The sequence below is a fragment of the Notechis scutatus genome, unplaced genomic scaffold (genome assembly GCF_049901735.1).
Source record: "Notechis scutatus isolate UNSWTSFEM ecotype Mainland unplaced genomic scaffold, rNotScu1.2 NSCUSCF28, whole genome shotgun sequence".
Taxonomy (NCBI): domain Eukaryota; kingdom Metazoa; phylum Chordata; class Lepidosauria; order Squamata; family Elapidae; genus Notechis; species Notechis scutatus.
The window spans coordinates 164,179-186,668 of record NW_028263152.1 but is presented as its reverse complement, the minus strand read 5'-3'; the positions used below and the strand labels follow the sequence as shown (position 1 = coordinate 186,668).

Here is a 22,490-nt window from a genome sequence, read left to right as displayed (position 1 = left end):
AAGTTGAACAGATAAGATGAATATGCATATTAAACTGTGCTGGTATGGAAATGTGATAATTTGGAATTATTCTGTCTTTAAATAAAATGTTCTATTTGTTTTTTTTAGAAAAGATGTCCTATGTTACTATTCTACGTTTTGTTTGTTGGTGTATTGTTTTTTAAAATTAATAAAATTTGTTTTTGTTTTTTTAAAGAAGGAGCAATCCTGGCTAGTTCATGCCCAGGTTTCCTGCCCTCCTGAAAGGGCTCCCTGCAGATGGAGACCCTCAGTGGGCTCAGGGTCCCTTCCCAGAGAGCCAACCCTCCAGCGGGTCTCAGGCTGGGTCTCCTCTATGCTTTTCTGGGGCACATTGGGCCATTTGGGGGAAGTCAAGGGCCCACCCCCAAAATGGGGAGGCAAGGGAGGGGTGTCCCGAAGCAGCAGCTGTATCAGACCGAAACTATCCCCAAAATTGGAAGTTGCAGCCTGGGGATGAAAACCAACCTGATAGCAACCTGTCCGTCCCTGAAGGTCCTGCAGTGAATATGGGAGACAACCTTCCTTCCTCCCTGGACCTTCCCTCATCCACCCAGGGTCCCCACCCAAATCACCCTGGATAAAAAGACCCTGGTTGCAACTGGAGCCATGTGGGATCTCCCGCTTGGCCAGGACACGGAGGGTGCAATGGCTCAATGGGTGGCCTTTCTTTTTGCCCATCTTCAAGGAGGTTAATACCTCCAACCCTGCACCTGTGTGAGGCTGGGGGTGTCTCCTCTCTTCTTCCCACCCCACCCCATTCCGCTGCTTTCCTGGCTGGGGCTGGAGGGTCCCCTCGCTCTGGCAAAACCCCCAGGGGCCTTTGGCAACAGAGTGAGGCTCCCTGGAAGCAGCAACCCAGGAGAGGCAGCTGGTTGCCAGGATGGCGGCTGGCTTTGCCCCTCCAATCCGATTCCCGGTGGTCCTGGGGGCCTTGGGAGGAGATCCCGGGGTCCCTCTTGGAAGGAAGCTGGGGGAAGGGGGAAGGCTGGGGAGGGGCAGCCTTTCCTCCTTGGGGTTGCAAGAGAGGCCAGGGGTCCTGGCAAGGCTCTCTCCCCAGAGGAGGAGGACCAAGAATGTCAGCCTTTTCTCCGTGTTTTATGGGGGGATTCAAGGATGAAGTCGAGGCCTCTCCTGTCCCTCCAGCCGCCCCTGAGGAGCAGGCCAGAAGCCCTCGATCCCCCATGGACCAGGGGAAGAGGCTGCCTTCAGAAGTGGGGGGCTCTGTCCCTGGAGGTCTTCCAGGAAGGCCTGGACACTCCTTTGCATGGAATGGTCTGGGGTCTCCTGCTTGGGCAGGGGGTTGGAATAGATGACCCCAAGGTCCCTTCTGGCTCCATTCTGATGGGATCTTAAGGGCAGGAGCCTCGTTGTCAAAAACGGCTCTGAGGATAACATGGAGTCCTCCACTTACAAACATCTGTTTGGTGACTGAAGTTACAACGGCACTCAGGAAAGTGACTTATGACCAGTCTTCACACTAACGACCATTCCAGCACCCCATGGTCACGTGACAAAAACTCAGGCATGTATTTATGACACTTGCAGTACCTTGGGGTCATTGGGGTAACTGGAAGTCTTGCTTAACGACCGCATGATTTAACTAAACACCGCACTCATTTGCTTCACAACCGAGGCAAAAAAGTTGGTAAAATGAGACAGAACTTACTTAGCAACAAAAATTGTGGTCATAAGTGGAGGATTGCCTTTATTGCCTTATAGTTCCTTGAAATTTATCTCCAGAGACGTTCAGGATCTCTTAGTCAGAATATTCACCTTTCTTCTCCCCACTTCTGCTCGCTTCCAGGGAGCCTGGAGCAAAGTCCTTGGTAGGACTTATTTCTGGGGCTTCCGGGGCTGGAAGCACCCCCAGAGGACTGAGGTGAACCCCCAGGTGAAGCCTTCAAGGGTTGCACTGCTGGGCTTCCCACCTTGGAGAGAAAGAGAGAGAGAGAGAGAGACCCTCTTTCCTCTGGTGGAGTTTGAGACGCCCCAAACTCCTGCTTGCAACTATTCACACGGTGCAGCCACAATGAGCCCAATTTCGTCAGGATGCAGCCTGACTCTCCCGTGGGGCTTCTCCTCCTTCTGCATCTTCTGGACTCCGGTCTCAACTAGCTCAAGCATTGGGGAAAAGAACCGACTTTAATCAGGGGATGGAGAGAGGATGGTGGATCTCATGGAGAAGCTTCTTTCACAGGGCAGAGCAGCTATGGGAAAGGGGCGCTAACTAGGTCTCCTTGGATGAGAACATCTAAGCAAGAGGACCTGGAGACCTCTGCCTTCTCTGGCTTGGTGGGATGGCCAATGGCTCTCATGGAGATTGTCAAACAACATAGTTGGAGCTTGGCTCCCACACAAGCCATCTTACCACTTTTCCTATTCATTCTCTCATAGATACACTTTTAGCTGCTGTCAGTATGACTAAGGTATCAAATTCATTGGCAGTGGCTGAACAACAAATTCCTCTGAATGATTTTAAGAGTTCCCTTTAGCAAGATTTATTGAGATGGAGAGAGTTACAAGGATTACAGTCATTCAAACATTTCCCATTGAAAAATGTAGGCATGATTTTTTGATTCCTGCACACTATCTAAGTTGAAATAATTAGTGTCTACTTTGAAATAAAAGGAAATTTTACAATTCTTTAAATGTCACAGTGTTATGTCTTATGTTTTTACATTTGTTCTGGCTGTAAGCTGCTCCTTTGTGTTCAGGTCTGGCCTCAGAAGGATAATGTAGCACTTGGGGATGAAGATGCAGCCCAGCAGACCAGCACTGGAGGCCAGGATGGAGAAGACCTGCACAGCCACCATGTGTTTCCCTTTGGTGCTCAGGTAGGTGGGCACAAAAGTCACCCAGACACTGCAGAAGACCAGCATGCTGAAGGTGATCAGCTTGGCTTCATTGAAGGCCACAGGCAGATTTCTGGCCAGGAAAGCCACCACGAAGCAGATGGCAGCCAGGAAGCCCATGTAGCTGAGGGTGATGTAGAACATGACAACAGCCCCTTCATTGCATTGCAGGATGATCTCTCCAGGCTGGGAGTGGAGGTCAGAGTCAGGGAAGGGGGGAGAAACTCCCAGCCAGATGGAGCAGATGATAACTTGGACAGCAGAACAAGAAAGGATGATGGAGTTGGCCAAGCTCTTTCCCAACCATCTCTTTGCTCGGTTTCCTGGTTTTGTGGCCAGGAAGGCCAGCACCACCATGATGGTTTTGGCCAAGAGAGAAGAAACGGCAACTGAGAAGATGATGCTGAAGACCGTTTGTCGGAGAAGGCAGGTGGCTTTCCTTGCTTGACCAATGAAGAGAGAAGAAGACAAGAAGCAAAGCAGGAGGGAGACCAGGAGGATGTAGGAGAGGTCCCGGTTGTTGGCTTTGACAAGGGAGTTTCTCGGTATTTAATGAAGATGATTAAAACAAGGCCTGTGGTTAGGAACAAGAATAGGGCAAAAGAAACCAGGATGATGCCCAGAAGTTCTTCATAAGACAGGAAGGTTATAACTTTGGGGATACATTGGACTCTTTTTTATTTGGGGTATTTATCATCTGGACATTTGGTGCATTTTTCTGTATCTGAGAAAAAAAAAAAAAAAACCCCGTATTTCTTTGTCCTTTGCATTTCAAGATACATTGTACATTCTTTGGGAACAAGTGATTATCAGGAGCATTTTCCGGGATGGATTTCTTCATATCTCCAGAGATAAAAATAAGTGTATCACTTTTTTAAAAAATATAGCTACAGTATATTTTTGATAGGCTATGAAATTGAGGAAGGTTTGGACTTGAAATATTTCCTTTGTAATGTTCAGAATATTGATAGGAACCTCCATTACTAAAGGAAAATAATGAATCAATTAATCTTTCTAGAGAAACTTACGTGCAAGATGGCAATTCTTGTCATACTTGCCTCAGAGGTGGCTGGCAGATCAAGTGACTGTTGCAAATAATTTGGAATGGCCATTGGAGCAGTGGTGATACGGGTGCAGCCAGAAACAGGCATAACTATCCATGCCACCACATTGTGCATCTCGTATATCAGCAATACCTTTTCAGTGTTCCTCAAAGGGAACCCATGTAGACTGCATTGCAATCCTCCTTTCAGGAGGTGGACCTAAAACAATTCCTCGTGTTTCAAGGAACTCAGGTGTTCCTAGAGAAGTAAATGTGGAAGGAAGGACACATCCAAGCTAAAAAGAAGAAATATTTTCTCTGGCAGTAGTAAAGCTTGTCCAATCTGCCACAGCCACCTCTCTCTATCCAGCCCTTCCTTCACAGTCTTTTTGCTCTTCTGTTTAGATAAGAAATGGGGCATTTTGGAAATAAACAATAAATCAATTCAGCTTCAAAGTGTTTTTTAATTCACACTTTCATGACAATGTTCTGGATGGATCCAGTTCCACCAGGCCTCCCATTTTCCTCTGGTGTCACCCACCTTTCTGAGTGGTGAAGGTCCCCTCCGGACAAGGAATGCAGTCGTAACAGCAAACTGGCTCTCCTTCTTGAGCCCTCTTGACAAATCCAGGATGACAACTTTCCACACATTCAGATTGAGGAAAGGACTGAGCAGAAAAAAACAGGATTGCCAAAGGAAATATGTGGACTCTCCATCCATGGAAAATGGAGGTAAAAATGGATATTAGGCAAGATATTAGATAGCCTCTGGTCTTCACTTAAGTAAATACAAAATCTCTCACTATTTCCAAATGGTTTGAGATATAACTTCTGGAAGATTCTTCCGTTAGTTCCTCTCTTTGCTTTTGGCATCTCACATTGCCAAAAAAAAAGGACTTTATTAAATAGAAAAGTCTGGAGAGATGGAACCAGGGGTCAGATTCTACTGGTTCTGTCCAGTTCTATCGAACCAGTTGTTATGATTCTGCAGTTCAGAGAGAACCAACAAATCGCACCACTGACTGGCCCGCCCCTCTCTGCCCGCCCCTCCCCTCCGCTCCCAGTCAGTCCTTATCGTGCATGCGTGGCATCGCCTGCAGCCTGCTTTGCCCACTCGCCAGTCCAGCCATTGCTGCATGCCTTCCGCTGTGGTCCTGCCTGATCTCCTGGGTGAGTGAGGCTCTGCAAGCTCTTGGGCCCAGTCACCTACCTGCCACTGCCGGTCACCTTTACCCACCCACCCCACTTGCCTTTTTGCTGCCACCACCCACCGCCCTCACCCCCAGCAGGTAAGGCCCAGTATCTGTGGTGAATCAGGCGGGGGCGAGATGCAGACTGGTGGGAACCTGAGCTACATTTCGCTGTACTGGAAGACATGTGGAGAGGCTCGTGTTCTCGTACTGCTGGGAGAGCAAGAGAGTCTTTCCCGGCACAGCTCTGGGCGGCAGAGAGAAACAGGATTCAAGCTGGCTACTTCTCTGCTGCCCAGAGCCACCCATTTCCCTATTGGAGGGGAAGTTGCAAACTTTTTGCTGTGCCGGAAATGACTCTCTTGCTTTCCCAGCAGCAGGAGAACATGAGCCTCTCCACCTGTCCTCCGGTACAGCGTAATTTAGCTGGGATTCACCACAGGTGCTGGGCCTTATCTGCTGGGAGTTAGGGGTCCAGGGGGCAGTGGCAAAAGGCAAGTGGGTTGGGGGGGTAAAGGTGACCGGCAGCCCGGTCGCACCCATGTCGGCAACAGGTGTCGTCATTTCAAGTTGATGGAGAATTTGGGGAAAGAGTTTTAGAGATCCTGCAGTGGCCGGCACAGGAGCGCCGTTGAGAAGCAGGAAGTGGCCTTCTGGTGGCCCAACCTGGTGTTCAGGCTGGAGGCGAGCCACAGGAAGTCAGAGTACTGAGGGAAAGGGGGATTGCCAGGGGGAGCTGCCCTCTATGCGCCAAATTGGGACCATTTGGGGTAGTCCTAGGGATTGGGTGAGTTGAGCCGCAGCTCCTTGCCTTCTTAGCTCAGGGAATGGCCTTTTGTGCAGGAGGAAGACTGCGGATGGGGGAGGTCTACCTGAGTGACTCCTCCGCCATCTTCACCAGATTATTTGGACACTTACAAGCAAGCACAGCTAAAGACACTGCTGTCACATGTCAACCAAGACCTCACTCTGCGGCTCCGTAAAGCCAACACCAAAGAAGTGGGCGATCAGGTGAACCTGTGGTACAATGCTCACTCGGATCTCAGCTGCTCCAGGCCATCCGACCTCAAAGCCCTTTAGGAGCCACCGTTCCCAGGTTTCTTTCTCGCGTGTGCTTGGTCGCCACCTCTTCACCTTGCTGAAGTGGCTGGCCCTGCCCCTCACCCTCCCTCCTGCCTGCCCTGAGAAGGTGAGGGTGATGGTGGGGATAGTGAAGCAGCCTGGTCCCTATCTTCCTGATTCTCTCCCCACTCTGTATGTGTGTGTCTCCCTGAAAGCCGTGGCATGGCCAAGCCAGCAAGCTCTCCTTGGCGCTCTTCGCTACTTCCTTCATTTCTTCTTTTTGGAATGCAGACTGGCTGAACAATGATCGCCAGGCCGCGGTGGAAGCATCCCTTCGGGCGATCCTCTCCTCCTCCTCCTCCTCCTCCTCCTCCTCCTCCTCCTCTCCTCCTCCCTCCTCCTCCTCTTCCTCCTCCTCCTCCTCCTCCTCCTCCTCTCTCCTCCTCTCATAACCGGCCGTTGTGGCAGGGCTGGGAGGGTGCATGCACACGGGGAGATGCTCCTCAAGCAAATGCCAAAGCACAGCAAAACCAAGTACGGGGTGGGTGGATGCTCACTTGAGGAGCGAGCATCTCCCCACACAACTGCACCCTCCTGATCCATCCACAGCTGCCAGGTGCGAGAGGAGGAAGAGAAGGAGGGTCACCCGAATGGGCGCTTCCACCGCAGTCTGGCAATCGTTGTTTAGCCAGTCTGGATTCGAAAAAGAAGAAATGAAAGAAGTAGCGAAGAGCACCAAGGAGAGCTTGCTGGCTTGGCCATGCCGCAGCTTTCAGAGACACACACACACATTCACATTCACAGATACACACACACACACAGAGTGGGGGAGAGAGAGGGGAAGATAGGGACCCGGCCACTTCGCTATCCCCCACCGTCACCCTTACCTTCTCGCACTGCTCCATTTTGTGAACCACCTATGGTTTAGTATCTCCTTCAAACTGGTGAGAAACCCACAAGGGCTGGGGAATGTGTCACTAAGAGCTTCAGGTTTGTTTGCTCCTTGTGCCCAAACTAGCAAAGAAAAAAGGGAATTCTGTTGACCAGGGCCTGAATTCAGATGAATTTGAATCATGATTGGGTGGAGGTCCTTTTGGTCCCATTGGGAGAGAAGCTTCGTCCTGCTTGGGGAAAAGTGTCCCCTGAAAGGGCCGGTTCATAGTTGGGGAGGTTCTTAAAGAGACCAGACCTGGTCAGACTTACCCATGCCTCTCTTTTACACACACACACACACACACACACACACACACACACACACACAAGGGGGGAGGGGAAGACAGGGAAAGAGGCAGAAGGAGAGAGAGACAGAGAGATACAGAGGGGAGAAAGAGAGAGAAAAGAGAGGGAAAGAGAAAAAGAGGGAATGAGAGAAGAGGAAGAGAGAGACAAGAAAGGAAAGAGAAGAAATAAAGAGAGAAAGGAAGCAAAAGGAGGAAAATGGATAGACAAAGAAAGGGAGAGATGGAAGGACGGGGCAAAGAAAGAAAAAGAAAGAAAGAGATGGAGGGAGGAGAAAGTGAATGAGATATATGGATGGATAGATAAGTACATGGAAGGAGGGAGGGAGAGAGAGAGAGAGAAAAGGAGAGGAAGGAAGGACACAAACCCTGGCTTCAGAAGACTCTTTGAAGCAGCACAGCAATCTAGGGCTGGACTGCAAGGGATCTCGGAGGTCATCTAGTCCAACACCCTGCTCCAGCAGGAGATCCTTACAGAATCAAAGAATAGCAGGGTTAGAAGGTTGTGTGTGTGTGTGTGTGTGTGTGTGTTTGTGTTTATGGTTGTCAAAACTCCAAAAACAGGTCAAGGAGCTCTGGGGAGATCAGTCATAAATTGGAACACTTGCTAAGCAACTGGCCATTAAGCGAGGACCACTTGTATTTGGTTTGCCAGTCACATGGCCACCAAGCCATGCCCACAAATTAAGCCACACCCACAGAACCAGTTGTTACAAAATTTGAATCCCACCCCTGGATGGAACTGAGAAAAGAATTTCAGCATTAAGTGATAACCAGCCGGTTCCTTCCCATGACCCCATTAACATGCATTTCTCCCCTCTTCTTACATCCATAATTTTAAGGTGTGATATCAGAACAATCTTGATAATTTCAGGTGAACTGAAAGCCTTGGAGCTGCTTCCTAGGAGCAGAAGGCCCATTGCTCCATCCCAGGGAGGGTGAAAGGGAGGCATGGAGAGCTCTGGCCAGGTCTGGCCTCCTTGATGGAAGCCTCCCAGATTATGGAGCTGCCCCTTCAGGGGACACTTTTCCCCAAGCAGCACGAGAAGAAGCTTCTTTCCCCAATGGGGCCAAAAGGACCTCCGTCCACTCACGATTCAATCCCATCCGATACAGTCCAAGCCTGGATTCAGGCCACGGTCCGCAGAATTGCCGCCTTGGTTGCTCTTCTGGGCACAAGGAGCAAACAACCAGAAGCTACTAGGGACACATTCCCCAGCCCTTGTGGGATTCTCACCCGTTTGATGGAGACCCTTAATTGTACGTGGTCCACAAAATGGAACAATACCGATGCCTCCCAAGCAGCCTAAGGGAAAAATCTGCTTTCTACTGCCCAGATTCAATTCTCGGTGAAGGTCAACCACCTTTGGGGAATAGCATCAGCCCTCTTGAAATGGGACCTCAGGCTTTTGAAAAATGGAGAGAAGACACCAAATTTTCTCCTACCTTGTTAAGCAACTTTAGCGCTAAAAGAACATCTTGCCTGATAGAAAGTCTCTGTCTTTTAAAATATGCCAGAGTCTCTCTCCTGGGATCATCCCTGGAAAGAGCGAAGAAGCCCCAAATGAGCAGATTTGCTGCTACCTCTCCATTTGGGTCCATGTAGAGTTACGGTCCGAAGTATTGACAAACTCATTCTTCTCCAGGAAAGGATGGAACTAGAATGGGAACATGCAGCAATTTTAAAAGCAGAAAACTTTGTTTCTTATCCCAGACCCTTTTTCAATATTTAATCTTGATTTTGACAAAATATAGTTGAACAACAGAAAAAAGGAGATTTATGAACTCCCTGAAAGCAACCGGCTGGTTATCAGAAACACGGATTTCTGAAGAAGAAAATTGTCCAGGGAGTGATCCTCTCCCAGGAAGCCCAGACAGGAAACCTGAGCTAGGCCCACTTCGCTGTAATGCTGCACTGACAGGTTTGGGGAGCCAGAAAGTACAAATCTCCCACCGACCCTTTTTTTCTATGCAGCTGTAGGTTTCCTCCTCTTATCTGCTTCTTCCCCAGGCAGAATCTCTCCTCCAACCCCCAAAAGTCATTCCCTCCTATCACTATCCTTTCTAAATGTAGGCCCGGCTCACCCTTCCAGGTGGTTCCATGACTAAAAAGCAGAAACAAGAGGGATGAGAGCGGCGAGGAGTCCGTCCGAACTGGTCGAAGACCAAACATCAACTGAATCACAAGAGGTCAAATAGGCAGGCACGAAGCCCGCCTATTTGCACAACTATGTGACCATGTTACGTAGGACTGAACCAAAAGGGGAGGGGTGTTCTATATTAACATACCCCAAAAACTGAAATCTGATTGGTCCAAACGGACCGCATGCTGATTGGTCTACTGAATGGCTTTCTAAGAATCAACCGTGATTGGCCGAGCCAATCGTGGGAGATTCAAAGTCCTATCATTGGCCGACAAGCCGCGAGCAATCCCTATATGAAGGGCTGCCGCAGCTCCAAGATTTTGTACAAATCTTAACATAAAATAAAGAACTTGAAGTGCACTGGTTTCACGTCTCTTTGTACCCGATCTAACAGGAGAGGCTCCCACCCAGGCAGCCCAGGGGGGAAGGGGAGCTCCAGAGGCAGAGAGGGAGGCAGAAGTGGCCGGGCTTCTCCCCAGCCGCCTCCTCGGGTGGTTTCCTGGCTGTGTGGCTGGGAAGGCCGCCCCCCGTGGTTGTCTAGCCCTTCCTTAGGGATCCCCAGGTGGAATGAACCCTCCACCTTCCCAGGGAGGCCATTCCATGCCTGAAGGTCTCTGCAGGTCCTGGCTGGTCTTTTCCCCCCTCTGGGAGACCCCTGGAGAACTGGGCTCATGGCAGGCGATTCAAGGAGGGAAGAGCTCAGTCTTGGATTCAGGAAGTGCCACTCAGAAAGTGTCACCTTAGATATTCCCCCCAGGTTGCTTTCTTGGGGTGGGTGGATGCTTTCCAGGTGACAAAGGTCTAATGGAGGAATGCCAGTCACCTTCATTGGCAAGTGTGGGATGAAGGGCAACAGGCACCAGCGGTTCTGATCAAGCTGGCTAACAAGATGCCCCCGAGGAGGTTTCCTCCACTGGAAACGACCCCCTCAACTCCTGAATTTGGCCACCCGGTTCTGCTCTGGACATTGGATCCCTCCCCACTTTTACGCAATGGCTTTGATGAGAGGGAGGGAGGGAGGAATCTTAGAATTTAAGAGGGATTTCTAATACCAGAGAAGACCGAAGGGGCCATTCAGGCCTTGGATTTTGGGTGCGCCCATGAGGCTGCCTGGGTCAAAAGGGATTAAAATGAGGATTTATTTTAAATTGTCCACCTGGAAATGGACTGAAATGAGTCTTGCAGGAGTGATGTGTCCCCTTTTGAAAGAAACCTCTCAAGGGGGAAAGCGGCCATGAGAGCAGGAGGGCCAGAGTCTGAAATTATGCAGGGACAATCAAGGCCTAAATCTTAGGCCAAGCCAGGAATTCTCCATATTCAGGGCTTCCTGGCTCAGGACAGGACATAATTCTGCATTATTCCTTGTATTTTTCCATTCACTGGACTGGTTTCCAAGGTGGCAGCTGGAAAACTCCCTGGGGAGCCAAGAGGGAGGAAGAAATAAATCCCCTGCCTTTCCCTTCATCATAGGGGAGAAGAGGCTCCTCTGCAGGGCTGGGAATGAGCCCGTGAAGAAGGACTCGGCTCCAAGTTTCAGAGCTCCAGATTTGGAAATTCATCTGTGGGAAGCAAATATGCTTTTCTTGCTGAAAGGAAACAAGGCTGAGATGTGGTGATGAAAGAAGGAGCAATCCAAAAAACTTCTGGTTTGCAGGCTTCTGCGGTGGCAGGAATCCGCAATCGTGCACGGTTCCTGGTGCACTCACTGCCGAAGTGCCTCCGATCCAGCTGGATCTGGAGGATATGGTTGCCCCGTAGAGGCAACCGAAGAGAGAGGAGATCCGGGCAGGGGCTTGGAAGTATCGCAAACCCCCTCCTCAGTTGGCTAAACTCCTTTTTCCCTAGGCGGTGGAGCGGCGGTCAGCAATGGCCGCCACAAAGAAGTCTGCAGCCGGGTAAGATTGTGCAGGAGGAAGTTGGAGAAAGTGAAAGTTTTTTGGCTGAACCGGGACAACAAGGAACTTTTAAAAACCCTGGAAACTTAATTGCTTGAATGATACATTATTTCCTAAGAAGATTGGAAAGCGGCGGAAGAAAAGGGAAAGGGAAAGTTATTTTTCTCACTCTCCCTCCCTATGGAAATAGCTGATGGAAATCGGAAAAACCTGCTTGGGCATAGAAGGTAATTAAATTTTAAACTTAAAGCCAAGAGGATAAAAGATTTGTGAACATTGGAATTAAAAACTAAAACTTTTTTTGCTATAAGTGGGAGGGAAGAGGTAAAGAATTTATTTTAAGATTGTATTGAAGGAGACTGCTTGCAGCTTACAAGATTAGAAATAAATGACAATAAGACTTCTAAAAATTAGTTTGGGACTGTGTAATTGAACTTTACCCCAGGAAGAAAAATACAAAAAGAAGAAAGTGCTAAATGAAACAATTTGTTCTGATTTGGATTGCTTTATGACTTTTGGATTTTGGGAACTATTTCTTGAAGGATTAAAAACATTTGGGTTGTGCTTAAGAAAAAGAAGAAGAAAAAATGGCACTATCGGTTGAAGAATTGCAAATGGAATTTCAAAAACTAAAAGAAGAGGAACAAGAAGGCAAGGGCTCTTCTGGATCTATTTTTCACTTTTTAGAAATGGCGATTTCTACCTACCAAGAAATACAACAACAAGAATGCTGGGATGAAGGAGAAGAAGCCATCTTTAATGGACAGACAATCTCACTTGAAGAAGAAAAGAGAAATGGGGGAAAGAAAACGGAGAATTCAGAACTTAAAAAGCAACCAAGAAAGGGAAAAATAAGATGAAAAATCGATACAATGTCAGAAAGCAACAGAAAAGAGAAATACAACAGAGAGGGAAGATTAAGAGAGTGGAGTTTGAGAGAAGGGGGTAAAAAGGCTAGAATTGATAAGAAAGGAAGGGAAAAAGGAAAGAGAAGTCATAAAGATTTAAAACAAGATGTTAAAAACAGGTGTTTTTTTCAGAGATAAAGGGTAAACAATAATTTAAAAAATGATTCTGCAAAAGTACATAAGATTGTATTGTAGATATTAGTATTTGAAATTGAGTTAGAAAACTGAAATATTATATGAGTTAATAATGCATTAAAGAGAACGTATAAAAATGTTTAAGATTTAACAATGGAGTTTAACTTTCTATGGAATATTGTCTTTACTATTTTATAAACTTAATTCTCTTTTTTTTGTTTTATTATTCTAAAATGTGATACTTAGAATGTACTAAGCAGAATCAGCATGGAAAGTATGTATTATTTTAAGCGTTAAATTTAGGGGAAAGATAAAAAGTTGTCATACTTCAACCAGTGATTACAGGAGAAATATTGTACTAGAAAGAAAAGAAAAATAGATAATTGAAAGAGAACGGACAAAAGATACAAGTATAATTATTTAAACTGAGATGAAATAAATAAAATAGAATTAAGAGAGTGAATGAAGAGAGAAAATATATAGAAAATATAGAATGCTAAATAAGATATGAAATAGTATATTAAGTGAGCATGAACTTGATTTATGTCTGTATAAAAAGATGTTTCCCGGGGTAAGCCGCTTTCCAAAAAGAAGTTTTATGTATTTATGTTTTGTGTTTTGTTTGTTTATCAAAACGTTAGAAGAATGTTGGAAGAGAATAATGAAATTCTAAATAAGACAGATGGATATAATGAATATATACAATTTAAGGCAAAAGAAATATAATTGAATGGGAGGAAAGGGAGAAATAAAGAGAAGTTGGGAAAAGATATGAAGTTGAACAGATAAGATGAATATGCATATTAAACTGTGCTGGTATGGAAATGTGATAATTTGGAATTATTCTGTCTTTAAATAAAATGTTCTATTTGTTTTCTTTAGAAAAGATGTCCTATGTTACTATTCTACGTTTTGTTTGTTGGTGTATTGTTTTTTAAAATTAATACAATTTGTTTTTGTTTTTTTAAAGAAAGAGCAATGCTGGCTAGTTCATGCCCAGGTTTCCTGCCCTCCTGAAAGGGCTCCCTGCAGATGGAGACCCTCAGTGGGCTCAGGGTCCCTTCCCAGAGAGCCAAACCTTCCCCGGGTCTCAGAATGGGTCTCCTCTATGCTTTTCTGGGGCACATTGGGCCATTTGGGGGGAAGTCAAGGGCCCACCCCCCAAAATGGGGAGGCAAGGGAGGGGTGTCCCGAAGCAGCAGCTGTATCAGACCGAAACTATCCCCAAAATTGGAAGTTGCAGCCTGGGAATGAAAACCAACCTGATAGCAACCTGTCCGTCCCTGAAGGTCCTGCAGTGAATATGGGAGACAACCTTCCTTCCTCCCTGGACCTTCCCCTCATCCACCCAGGGTCCCCACCCAAATCACCCTGAATAAAAAGACCCTGGTTGCAACTGGAGCCATGTGGGATCTCCCGCTTGGCCAGGACACGGAGGGTGCAATCGCTCAACGGGTGGCCTTTCTTTTTGCCCATCTTCAAGGAGGTTAATACCTCCAACCCTGCACCTGTGTGAGGGTGGGGGTCTCCTCTCTTCCCCACCCCACCCCATTCCGCTGCTTTCCTGGCTGGGGACTGGAGGGTCCCCTCGCTCTGGCAAAACCCCCAGGGGCCTTTGGCAACAGAGTGAGGCTCCCTGGAAGCAGCAACCCAGGAGGCAGCTGGTTGCCAGGATGGTGGCTGGCTTTGCCCCTCCAATCTGATTCCCGGTGGTCCTGGGGGCCTTGGGAGGAGATCCCGGGGGTCCCTCTTGGAAGGAAGCTGGGGGAAGGACTGGGGAGAGGCAGCCTTTCCTCCTTGGGGTTGCGAGAGAGGCCAGGGGTCCTGGCAAGGCTCTCTCCCCAGAGGAGGAGGACCGAGAATGTCAGCCTTTTCTCCGTGTTTTTATGGGGGGGATTCAAGGATGAAGTTGAGGCCTCTCCTGTCCCTCCAGCCGTCCCCTGAGGAGCAGGCCAGAAGCCCTCGATCCCCCATGGACCAGGGGAAGAGGCTGCCTTCAGAAGTGGGGGGGCAGCTCTGTCCCTGGAGGTCTTCCAGGAAAGCCTGGACACTCCTTTGCATGGAATGGTCTAGGGTCTCCTCCTTGGGCAGGGGGTTGGAATAGATGACCACCAAGGTCCCTTCCAGCTCCATTCTGATGGGATCTTAAGGGCAGGAGCCTCGTTGTCAAAAACAGCTCTGAGGATAACATGGAGTCCTCCACTTACAAACATCTGTTTGGTGACTGAAGTTACAACGGCACTGAGGAAAGTGACATGACCAGTCTTCACACTAACGACCATTCCAGCACCCCATGGTCATGTGACAAAAACTCAGGTGTGTATTTATGACACTTGCAGTACCTTGGGGTCATTGGGGTCGCTGGAAGTCTTGCTTAATGACCGCATGATTTAACTAAACACCGCACTCATTTGCTTCACAACCGAGGCAAAAAAGTTGGTAAAATGAGACAGAACTTACTTAGCAACAAAAATTGTGGTCATAAGTGGAGGATTGCCTTTATTGCCTTATAGTTCCTTGAAATTTATCTCCAGAGACGTTCAGGATCTCTTAGTCAGAATATTCACCTTTCTTCTCCCCACTTCTGCTCGCTTCCAGGGAGCCTGGAGTAAAGTCCTTGGTAGGACTTATTTCTGGGGCTTCTGGGGCTGGAAGCACCCCCAGAGGACTGAGGTGAACCCCCAGGTGAAGCCTTCAAGGGTTGCACTGCTGGGCTTCCCACCTTGGAGAGAAAGTGAGAGAGAGAGAGAGACCCTCTTTCCTCTGGTGGAGTTTGAGATGCCCCCAAACTCCTGCTTGCAACTATTCACACGGTGCAGCCACAATGAGCCCAATTTCGTCAGGATGCAGCCTGACTCTCCCGTGGGGCTCCTCCTCCTTCTGTATCTTCTGGACTCTGGTCTCAACTAGCTCAAGCATTGGGGAAAAGAACCGGCTTTAATCAGGGGATGGAGAGAGGATGGTGGATCTCATGGAGAAGCTTCTTTCACAGGGCAGGAGCAGCTATGGGAAAGGGGCGCTAACTAGGTCTTATTGGATGAGAACATCTAAGCAAGAGGACCTGGAGACCTCTGCCTTCTCTGGCTTGGTGGGATGGCCAATGGCTCTCATGGAGATTGTCAAACAACATAGTTGGAGCTTGGCTCCCACAAGCCATCTTACCACTTTTCCTATTCATTCTCTCATAGATACACTTTTAGCTGCTGTCAGTATGACTAAGGTATCAAATTCATTGGCAGTGGCTGAACAACAAATTCCTCTGAATGATTTTCAGAGTTCCCTTTAGCAAGATTTATTGAGATGGAGAGAGTTACAAGGATAACAATCGTTCAAACATTTCCCATTGAAAATTTAGGCATGATTTTTTTGATTCCTGCACACTATCTAAGTTGAAATAATTAGTGTCTACTTTGAAATAAAACGAAATTTTACAATTCTTTAAATGTCACAGTGTTATGTCTTATGTTTTTACATTTGTTCTGGCTGTAAGCTGCTCCTTTGTGTTCAGCTCTGGCCTCAGAAGGATAATGTAGCACTTGGGGATGAAGATGCAGCCCAGCAGACCAGCACTGGAGGCCAGGATGGAGAAGACCTGCACAGCCACCATGTGTTTCCCTTTGGTGCTCAGGTAGGTGGGCACAAAAGTCACCCAGACACTGCAGAAGACCAGCATGCTGAAGGTGATCAGCTTGGCTTCATTGAAGGCCCCGGGCAGATTCCTTGCCAGGAAAGCCACCGTGAAGCAGATGGCAGCCAGGAAGCCCATGTAGCTGAGGGTGACGTAGAACATGACAACAGCCCCTTGGTTGCATTGCAGGATGATCTCTCCAGGCTGGGAGTGGAGGTCAGAGTCAGGGAAGGGGGGGAGAAACTCCCAGCCAGATGGAGCAGATGATAACTTGGACACCAGAAGAAGACAGGATGATGGAGTTGGCCAAGCTCTTCCCCAACCATCTCTTTGCTCGGTTTCCTGGTTTTGTGGCCAGGAAAGCCAGCACCACCATGATGGTTTTGGCCAAGAGAGAAGAAACGGCAACTGAGAAGATGATGCTGAAGACTGTTTGTCGGAGAAGGCAGGTGGCTTTCCTTGGTTGACCAATGAAGAGAGAAGGAGACAAGAAGCAAAGCAGGAGGGAGACCAGGAGGATGTAGGAGAGGTCCCGGTTGTTGGCTTTGACAAGGGGAGTTTCTCGGTATTTAATGAAGATGATTAAAACAAGGCCTGTGGTTAGGAACAAGAATAGGGCAAAAGAAACCAGGATGATGCCCAGAAGTTCTTCATAAGACAGGAAGGTTATAACTTTGGGGATACATTGGACTCTTTCTTTATTTGGGAATTTATCATCTGGACATTTGGTGCATTTTTCTGTATCTGAGAAAAAAAAACAACCCCATATTTCTTTGTCCTTTGCATTTCAAGATATATTGTACATTCTTTGGGAACAAGTGATTATCAGGAGCATTTTCCAGGATGGATTTCTTAATATCTCCAGTGACAAAAATAAGTGTATCACTTTTTAAAAAATATAGCTACATATTTTTGATAGGCTATGAAATTGAGGGAAGCTTTGGACTTGAAAGATTTCCTTTGTAATGTTCAGAATATTGATAGGAACCTCCATTACTAAAGGAAAATAATGAATCAATTAATCTTTCTAGAGAAACTTTCAGGTGGCAATTCTGTCATACTTGCCTCAGAGGAGGCTGACGGTTCAAGTGACTGCTCCAAACAATTTGGAATGGCCATTGGAGCAGTGGTGATACGGGTGCAGCCAGAAACAGGCATAACTGTCCATGCCACCACATTGTGCATCTCGTATATGAGAAATACCTTTTCAGTGTTCCTCAAAGGGAACCCATGTAGACTGCATTGCAATCCTCCTTTCAGGAGGTGGACCTAAAACAATTCCTCGTGTTTCAAGGAACTCAGGTGTTCCTAGAGAAGTAAATGTGGAAGGAAGGATACATCCAAGCTAAAAAGAAGAAATATTTTCTCTGGCAGTAGTAAAGCTTGTCCAATCTGCCACAGCCACCTGTCTCTATCCAGCCCTTCCTTCACAGTCTTTTTTGCTCTTCTGTTTAGATAAGAAATGGGGCATTTTGGAAATAAACCAGAAATCAGTTCAGCTTCAAAGTGTTTTTTAATTCATACTTTCATGACAATGCTCTGGATGGATCCAGTTCCACCAGGCCTTCCTTTCCTCTGGTGTCACCCACCTTTCTGAGTGGAGAAGGTCCCCTCCGGACAAGGAATGCAGTCGTAGCAGCAAACTGGCTCTCCTTCTCGAGCCCTCTTGACAAATCCAGGATGACAACTTTCCACACATTCAGATTGAGGAAAGGACTGAGCAGAAAAGAAATAAGATTGCAAAGGAAATATGTGGAAAATGGAGGTAAAAATGGATATTAGACAAGTTACTAGCCTCTGGTCTTCACTTAAGTAAGCAAAATCTCTCACTATTTCCAAATGGTTGGAGATATAACTTCTGGAAGATTCTTCCGTTAGTTCCTCTCTTTTGCTTTTGGCATCTCACATTGCCAAAAAAAAGGACTTTATTAAATAGAAAAGTCTGGAGAGATGGAACCAGGGGTGAGATTCTACTGGTTCTGTCCAGTTCTATAGAACCAGTTGTTATGATTCTGCGCAGTTCGGAGAACCAGCAAATCGCACCACTAACTGGCCCCGCCCCTCTCTGCCTGCCCCTCCCCTCCGCTCCCAGTCAGTCCTTATCGTGCATGCATGGCATCGCCTGCAGCCTGCTTTTGCCCACTCGCCAGTCCAGCCATTGCTGCATGCCTTCCGCTGTGGCCCTGCCTGATCTCTCTGGGTGAGTGAGGCTCTGCAAGCTCTTGGGCCCAGTCACCTACCTGCCACTGCCGGTCACCTTTACCCCCCACCCCACTTGCCTTTTGCTGCCACCACCCGCCGCCCTCACCCCCAGCAGGTAAGGCCCAGTATCTGTGGTGAATCCAGGCGGGGGACGAGATGCAGACTGGTGGGGACCCGAGCTACATTTCGCTGTACTGGAAGACATGTGGAGAGGCTCGTGTTCTCCTACTGCTGGGAGAGCAAGAGAGTCTTTCCCGGCACAGCTCTGGGCGGCAGAGAGAAACAGGATTCAAGCTGGCTACTTCTCTGCTGCCCAGAGCCACCCATTTCCCTATTGGAGGGGAAGTTGCAAACTTTTCGCTGTGCCGGGAAAGACTCTCTTGCTTTCCCAGCAGCAGGAGAACATGAGCCTCTCCACATGTCCTCCGGTACAGTGAAATTTAGCTGGGATTCACCGCAGGTGCTGGGCCTTACCTGCTGGGGGTTAGGGGTCCAGGTGGCAGTGGCAAAAGGCAAGTGGGATGGGGGGGTAAAGGTGACCGGCAGCCCGGTCGTACCCATGTCGGCAACAGGTGTCGTCATTTCGAAGTTGAGGGAGAATTTGGAGAAAGAGATGGAGAGTCCTGCAGTGGCCGGCACAGGAGCGCCGTTGAGAAGCAGGGAAGTGGCCTTCTGGTGGTCCAACCTGGTGTTCAGGCTGGAGGCGAGCCACAGGAAGTCAGAGCACTGAGGGAAAGGGGAACTGCCAGGGGAGCTACCCTCTCCTGCCCAATTGGGACCATTTGGGGTAGTCCTAGGAATTGGGTGAGTCGAGCCGCAGCTCTTTGCCTGCTTAGCTCAGGGAATGGCCTTTTTGTGCAGGAGGAAGACTGCGGATGGGGGAGGTCTACCTGAGTGACTCCTCCGCCTCTTCACCAGATTATTTGGACACTTACAAGCAAGCACAGCTAAAGGCACTGCTGTCCATGTCAGCCAGGCCTCACCTGGCTCGTAAAGCCAACACCAAAGAAGTGGGCGATCAGGTGAACCTGTGGTGCAATGCTCACTCGGATCTCGGCCGCTCCAGGTCATCCGACCTCAAAGCCCTTTAGGAGCACCGTTCCCAGGTTTCTACTCCTGTGCTTGGTCGCCCCTCTTCACCTTGATGAAGCGGCTGGCCCTGCCCCTCACCCCCTCCTCGCCTGCCCTAAGAAGGTGAGGTGATGGTGGGGATAGTGAAGGGCCGGGTCCCTATCTTCCTGATTCTCTCTCCCACTCTGTATGTGTGTGTCTCCCTGAAAGCCGTGGCATGGCCAAGCCAGCAAGCTCTCCTTGGCACTCTTCCTACTTCCTTCATTTCTTCTTTTTGGAATGCAGACTGGCTGAACAATGATGCCAGGCCGTGGAAGCATCCTTGGGACTCCTCCCCTCCTCCTCCTCTCCTCTACCTCCTCCTCCTCCTCCTCCTCCTCTCCTCCTCCTCCTCCTCCTCTCCTAACCTCCTCTATACGGTTGTGGCAGGGTGGGAGGGTGCATGCGCACGGGGAGATGCTCCTCAAGCAAATGCCAAAGCACAGCAAAACCAAGTACGGGGTGGGTGGATGCTCACTTGAGGAGCGAGCATCTCCCCACACAACTGCACCCTCCTGATCCATCCACAGCTGCCGGGTGCGAGAGGAGGAGGAAGAGGGTCACCCGAATGGAAGCTTCCACCGCAGTCTGGCAATCGTTGTTTAGCCAGTCTGGATTCGAAAAAGAAGAAATGAAAGAAGTAGCGAAGAGCACCAAGGAGAGCTTGCTGGCTTGGCCATGCCGCAGCTTTCAGAGAGACACACACACATTCACGTTCACAGATACACACACACACACAGAGTGGGGGATAGAGAGGGGAAGATAGGGACCCAGCCACTTCGCTATCCCCCACCGTCACCCTTACCTTCTCGCACTGCTCCATTTTGTGAACCACCTATGGTTTAGTATCTCCTTCAAACTGGTGAGAATCCCACAAGGGCTGGGGAATGTGTCACTAAGAGCTTCAGGTTTGTTTGCTCCTTGTGCCCAAACTAGCAAAGAAAAAAGGGAATTCTGTTGACCAGGGCCTGAATTCAGATGAATTTGAATCATGATTGGGTGGAGGTTCTTTTGGTCCCTTTGGGAGAGAAGCTTCGTCCTGCTTGGGGAAAAGTGTCCCCTGAAAGGGCCGGTTCATAGTTGGGAAGGCTCTTAAAGAGACCCAACCTGGTCAGACTTACCCATGCCTCTCTTTTACACACACACACACACACACACACACACACACACACACACACAAAGGGGGGGGGAAGACAGGGAAAGAGGCAGAAGAGAGAGAGATACAGAGAGATACAGAGGGGGGAGAAAGAGAGAGAAAAAGAGAGGGAAAGAGAGAAAAAGAGGGAATGAGAGAAGAGGAAGAGAGAGACAAGAAAGGAAAGAGAAAGAAATAAAAGAGAGAAAGGAAGCAAAAGGAGGAAAATGGATAGACAAAGAAAGGGAGAGATGGAAGGACGGGGCAAAGAAAGAAAAAGAAAGAAAGAGATGGAGGGAGGAGAAAGTGAATGAGATATATGGATGGATAGATAAGTACATGGAAGGAGGGAGGGAGAGAGAGAGAGAAAAAAGGAGAGGAAGGAAGGACACAAACCCTGGCTTCAGAAGACTCTTTGAAGCAGCACAGCAATCTAGGGCTGGACTGCAAGGGATCTCGGAGGTCATCTAGTCCAACACCCTGCTCCAGCAGGAGATCCTTACAGAATCAAAGAATAGCAGGGTTAGAAGGTTGTATGTGTGTTTGTGTGTGTGTGTGTGTGTGTGCATCATTGTCAAAACTCCAAAAACAGATCAAGGAGCTCTGGGGAGATCAGTCATAAATTGGAACACTTGCTAAGCAACTGGCCATTAAGCGAGGACCACTTGTATTTGGTTTGCCAGTCACATGGCCACCAAGCCATGCCCACAAATTAAGCCACACCCACAGAACCAGTTGTTACAAAATTTGAATCCCACCCCTGGATGGAACTGAGAAAAGATTTCAGCATTAAGTGATAACCAGCCGGTTCCTTCCCATGACCCCATTAACACGCATTTCTCCCCTCTTCTTACACCCATAATTTTAAGGTGTGATATCAGAACAATCTTGATAATTTCAGGTGAACTGAAAGCCTTGGAGCTGCTTCCTAGGAGCAGAAGGCCCATTGCTCCATCCCAGGGAGGGTGAAAGGGAGGCATGGAGAGCTCTGGCCAGGTCTGGCCTCCTTAAGAGCCTCCCAGATTATGGAGCTTTTCCCCAAGCAGGACGAGAAGAAGCTTCTTTCCCCCAATGGGACAAAAAGGACCTCCGTCCACTCACGATTCAATCCCATCCGATACAGTCCAAGCCTGGATTCAGGCCCCGGTCAGCAGAATTGCCGCCTTCGTTGCTCTTCTGGGCACAAGGAGCAAACCACCAGAAGCTACTAGGGACACATTCCCCAGCCCTTGTGGGATTCTCACCCGTTTGATGGAGACCCTTAATTGTACGTGGTCCACAAAATGGAACAATACCGATGCCTCCCAAGCAGCCTAAGGGAAAAAATCCGGTTTCTACTGCCCAGATTCAATTCTCGGTGAAGGTCAACCACCTTTGGGGAATAGCATCAGCCCTCTTGAAATGGGACCTCAGGCTTTTGAAAAATGGAGAGAAGACACCAAACTTTCTCCTACCTTGTTAAGCAACTTTAGCCTGAAAGAACATTTTTCTGATAGAAAGTCTCTGTCTTTCAAAATACGCCAGAGTCTCTCTCCTGGGATCATCCCTGGGAAGAACGAAGAAGCCCCAAATGGCCAGATCTGCTGCTACCTCTCCATTTGGGTCCATGTACAATTCAATCCGAAATATTGACAAACTCATTCTTCTCCAGGAAAAGATGGAACTAGAATGGGAACATGCAGCAATTTTAAAAGCAGAAAACTTTGTTTCTTATCCCAGACGCTTTTTCACATTTGAATCTTTCTTCTGTAGTTGCCTAATTTACAGACATGCTTCATTAGGAAAATGGGTGTTACCACTATCTTACAAGTGAAGGGAAAAGTTCACAAAAATGTCGATCATATTTTGACAATATAGATTTTGACAAAATATAGTTGAACAACAGAAAAAAAGATTTATGAACTCCTGAAAGCAACAGGCTGGTTATC

At 48.1% G+C, this 22,490-nt stretch overlaps 1 protein-coding gene, 1 long non-coding RNA gene and 1 pseudogene across 3 annotated transcripts in view; 1 reads left to right on the top strand and 2 right to left on the bottom strand.

Annotated features, from left to right (window-relative positions):
- The window catches only part of LOC148128527 (uncharacterized), a 184,451-nt gene that overhangs the window by 117,108 nt on the left and 44,853 nt on the right, over positions 1-22,490 (top strand). The gene's annotated exons all lie outside the window — the stretch shown is intronic.
- Positions 2,504-4,591, bottom strand: LOC148128529 (vomeronasal type-2 receptor 26-like). Its single transcript, XM_087948858.1, has 2 exons — positions 4,457-4,591; positions 2,504-3,597 (listed from the first exon to the last, which is right to left on the bottom strand). Exon 2 carries the CDS (start codon positions 3,228-3,230, stop codon positions 2,688-2,690), a length of 543 nt encoding a protein of 180 aa, XP_087804984.1. The 5' UTR covers positions 3,231-3,597; positions 4,457-4,591; the 3' UTR covers positions 2,504-2,687.
- LOC148128528 (vomeronasal type-2 receptor 26-like) overlaps positions 14,581-22,490 on the bottom strand; it is a 48,569-nt pseudogene continuing 40,659 nt past the window's right edge. The window contains exons 6-7 of the transcript XR_015746289.1: positions 17,705-17,831; positions 14,581-16,859 (exon numbers count right to left, since the gene is read on the bottom strand). The product of XR_015746289.1 is annotated as a vomeronasal type-2 receptor 26-like (transcript). The remainder of the gene's footprint in view (positions 16,860-17,704; positions 17,832-22,490) is intronic.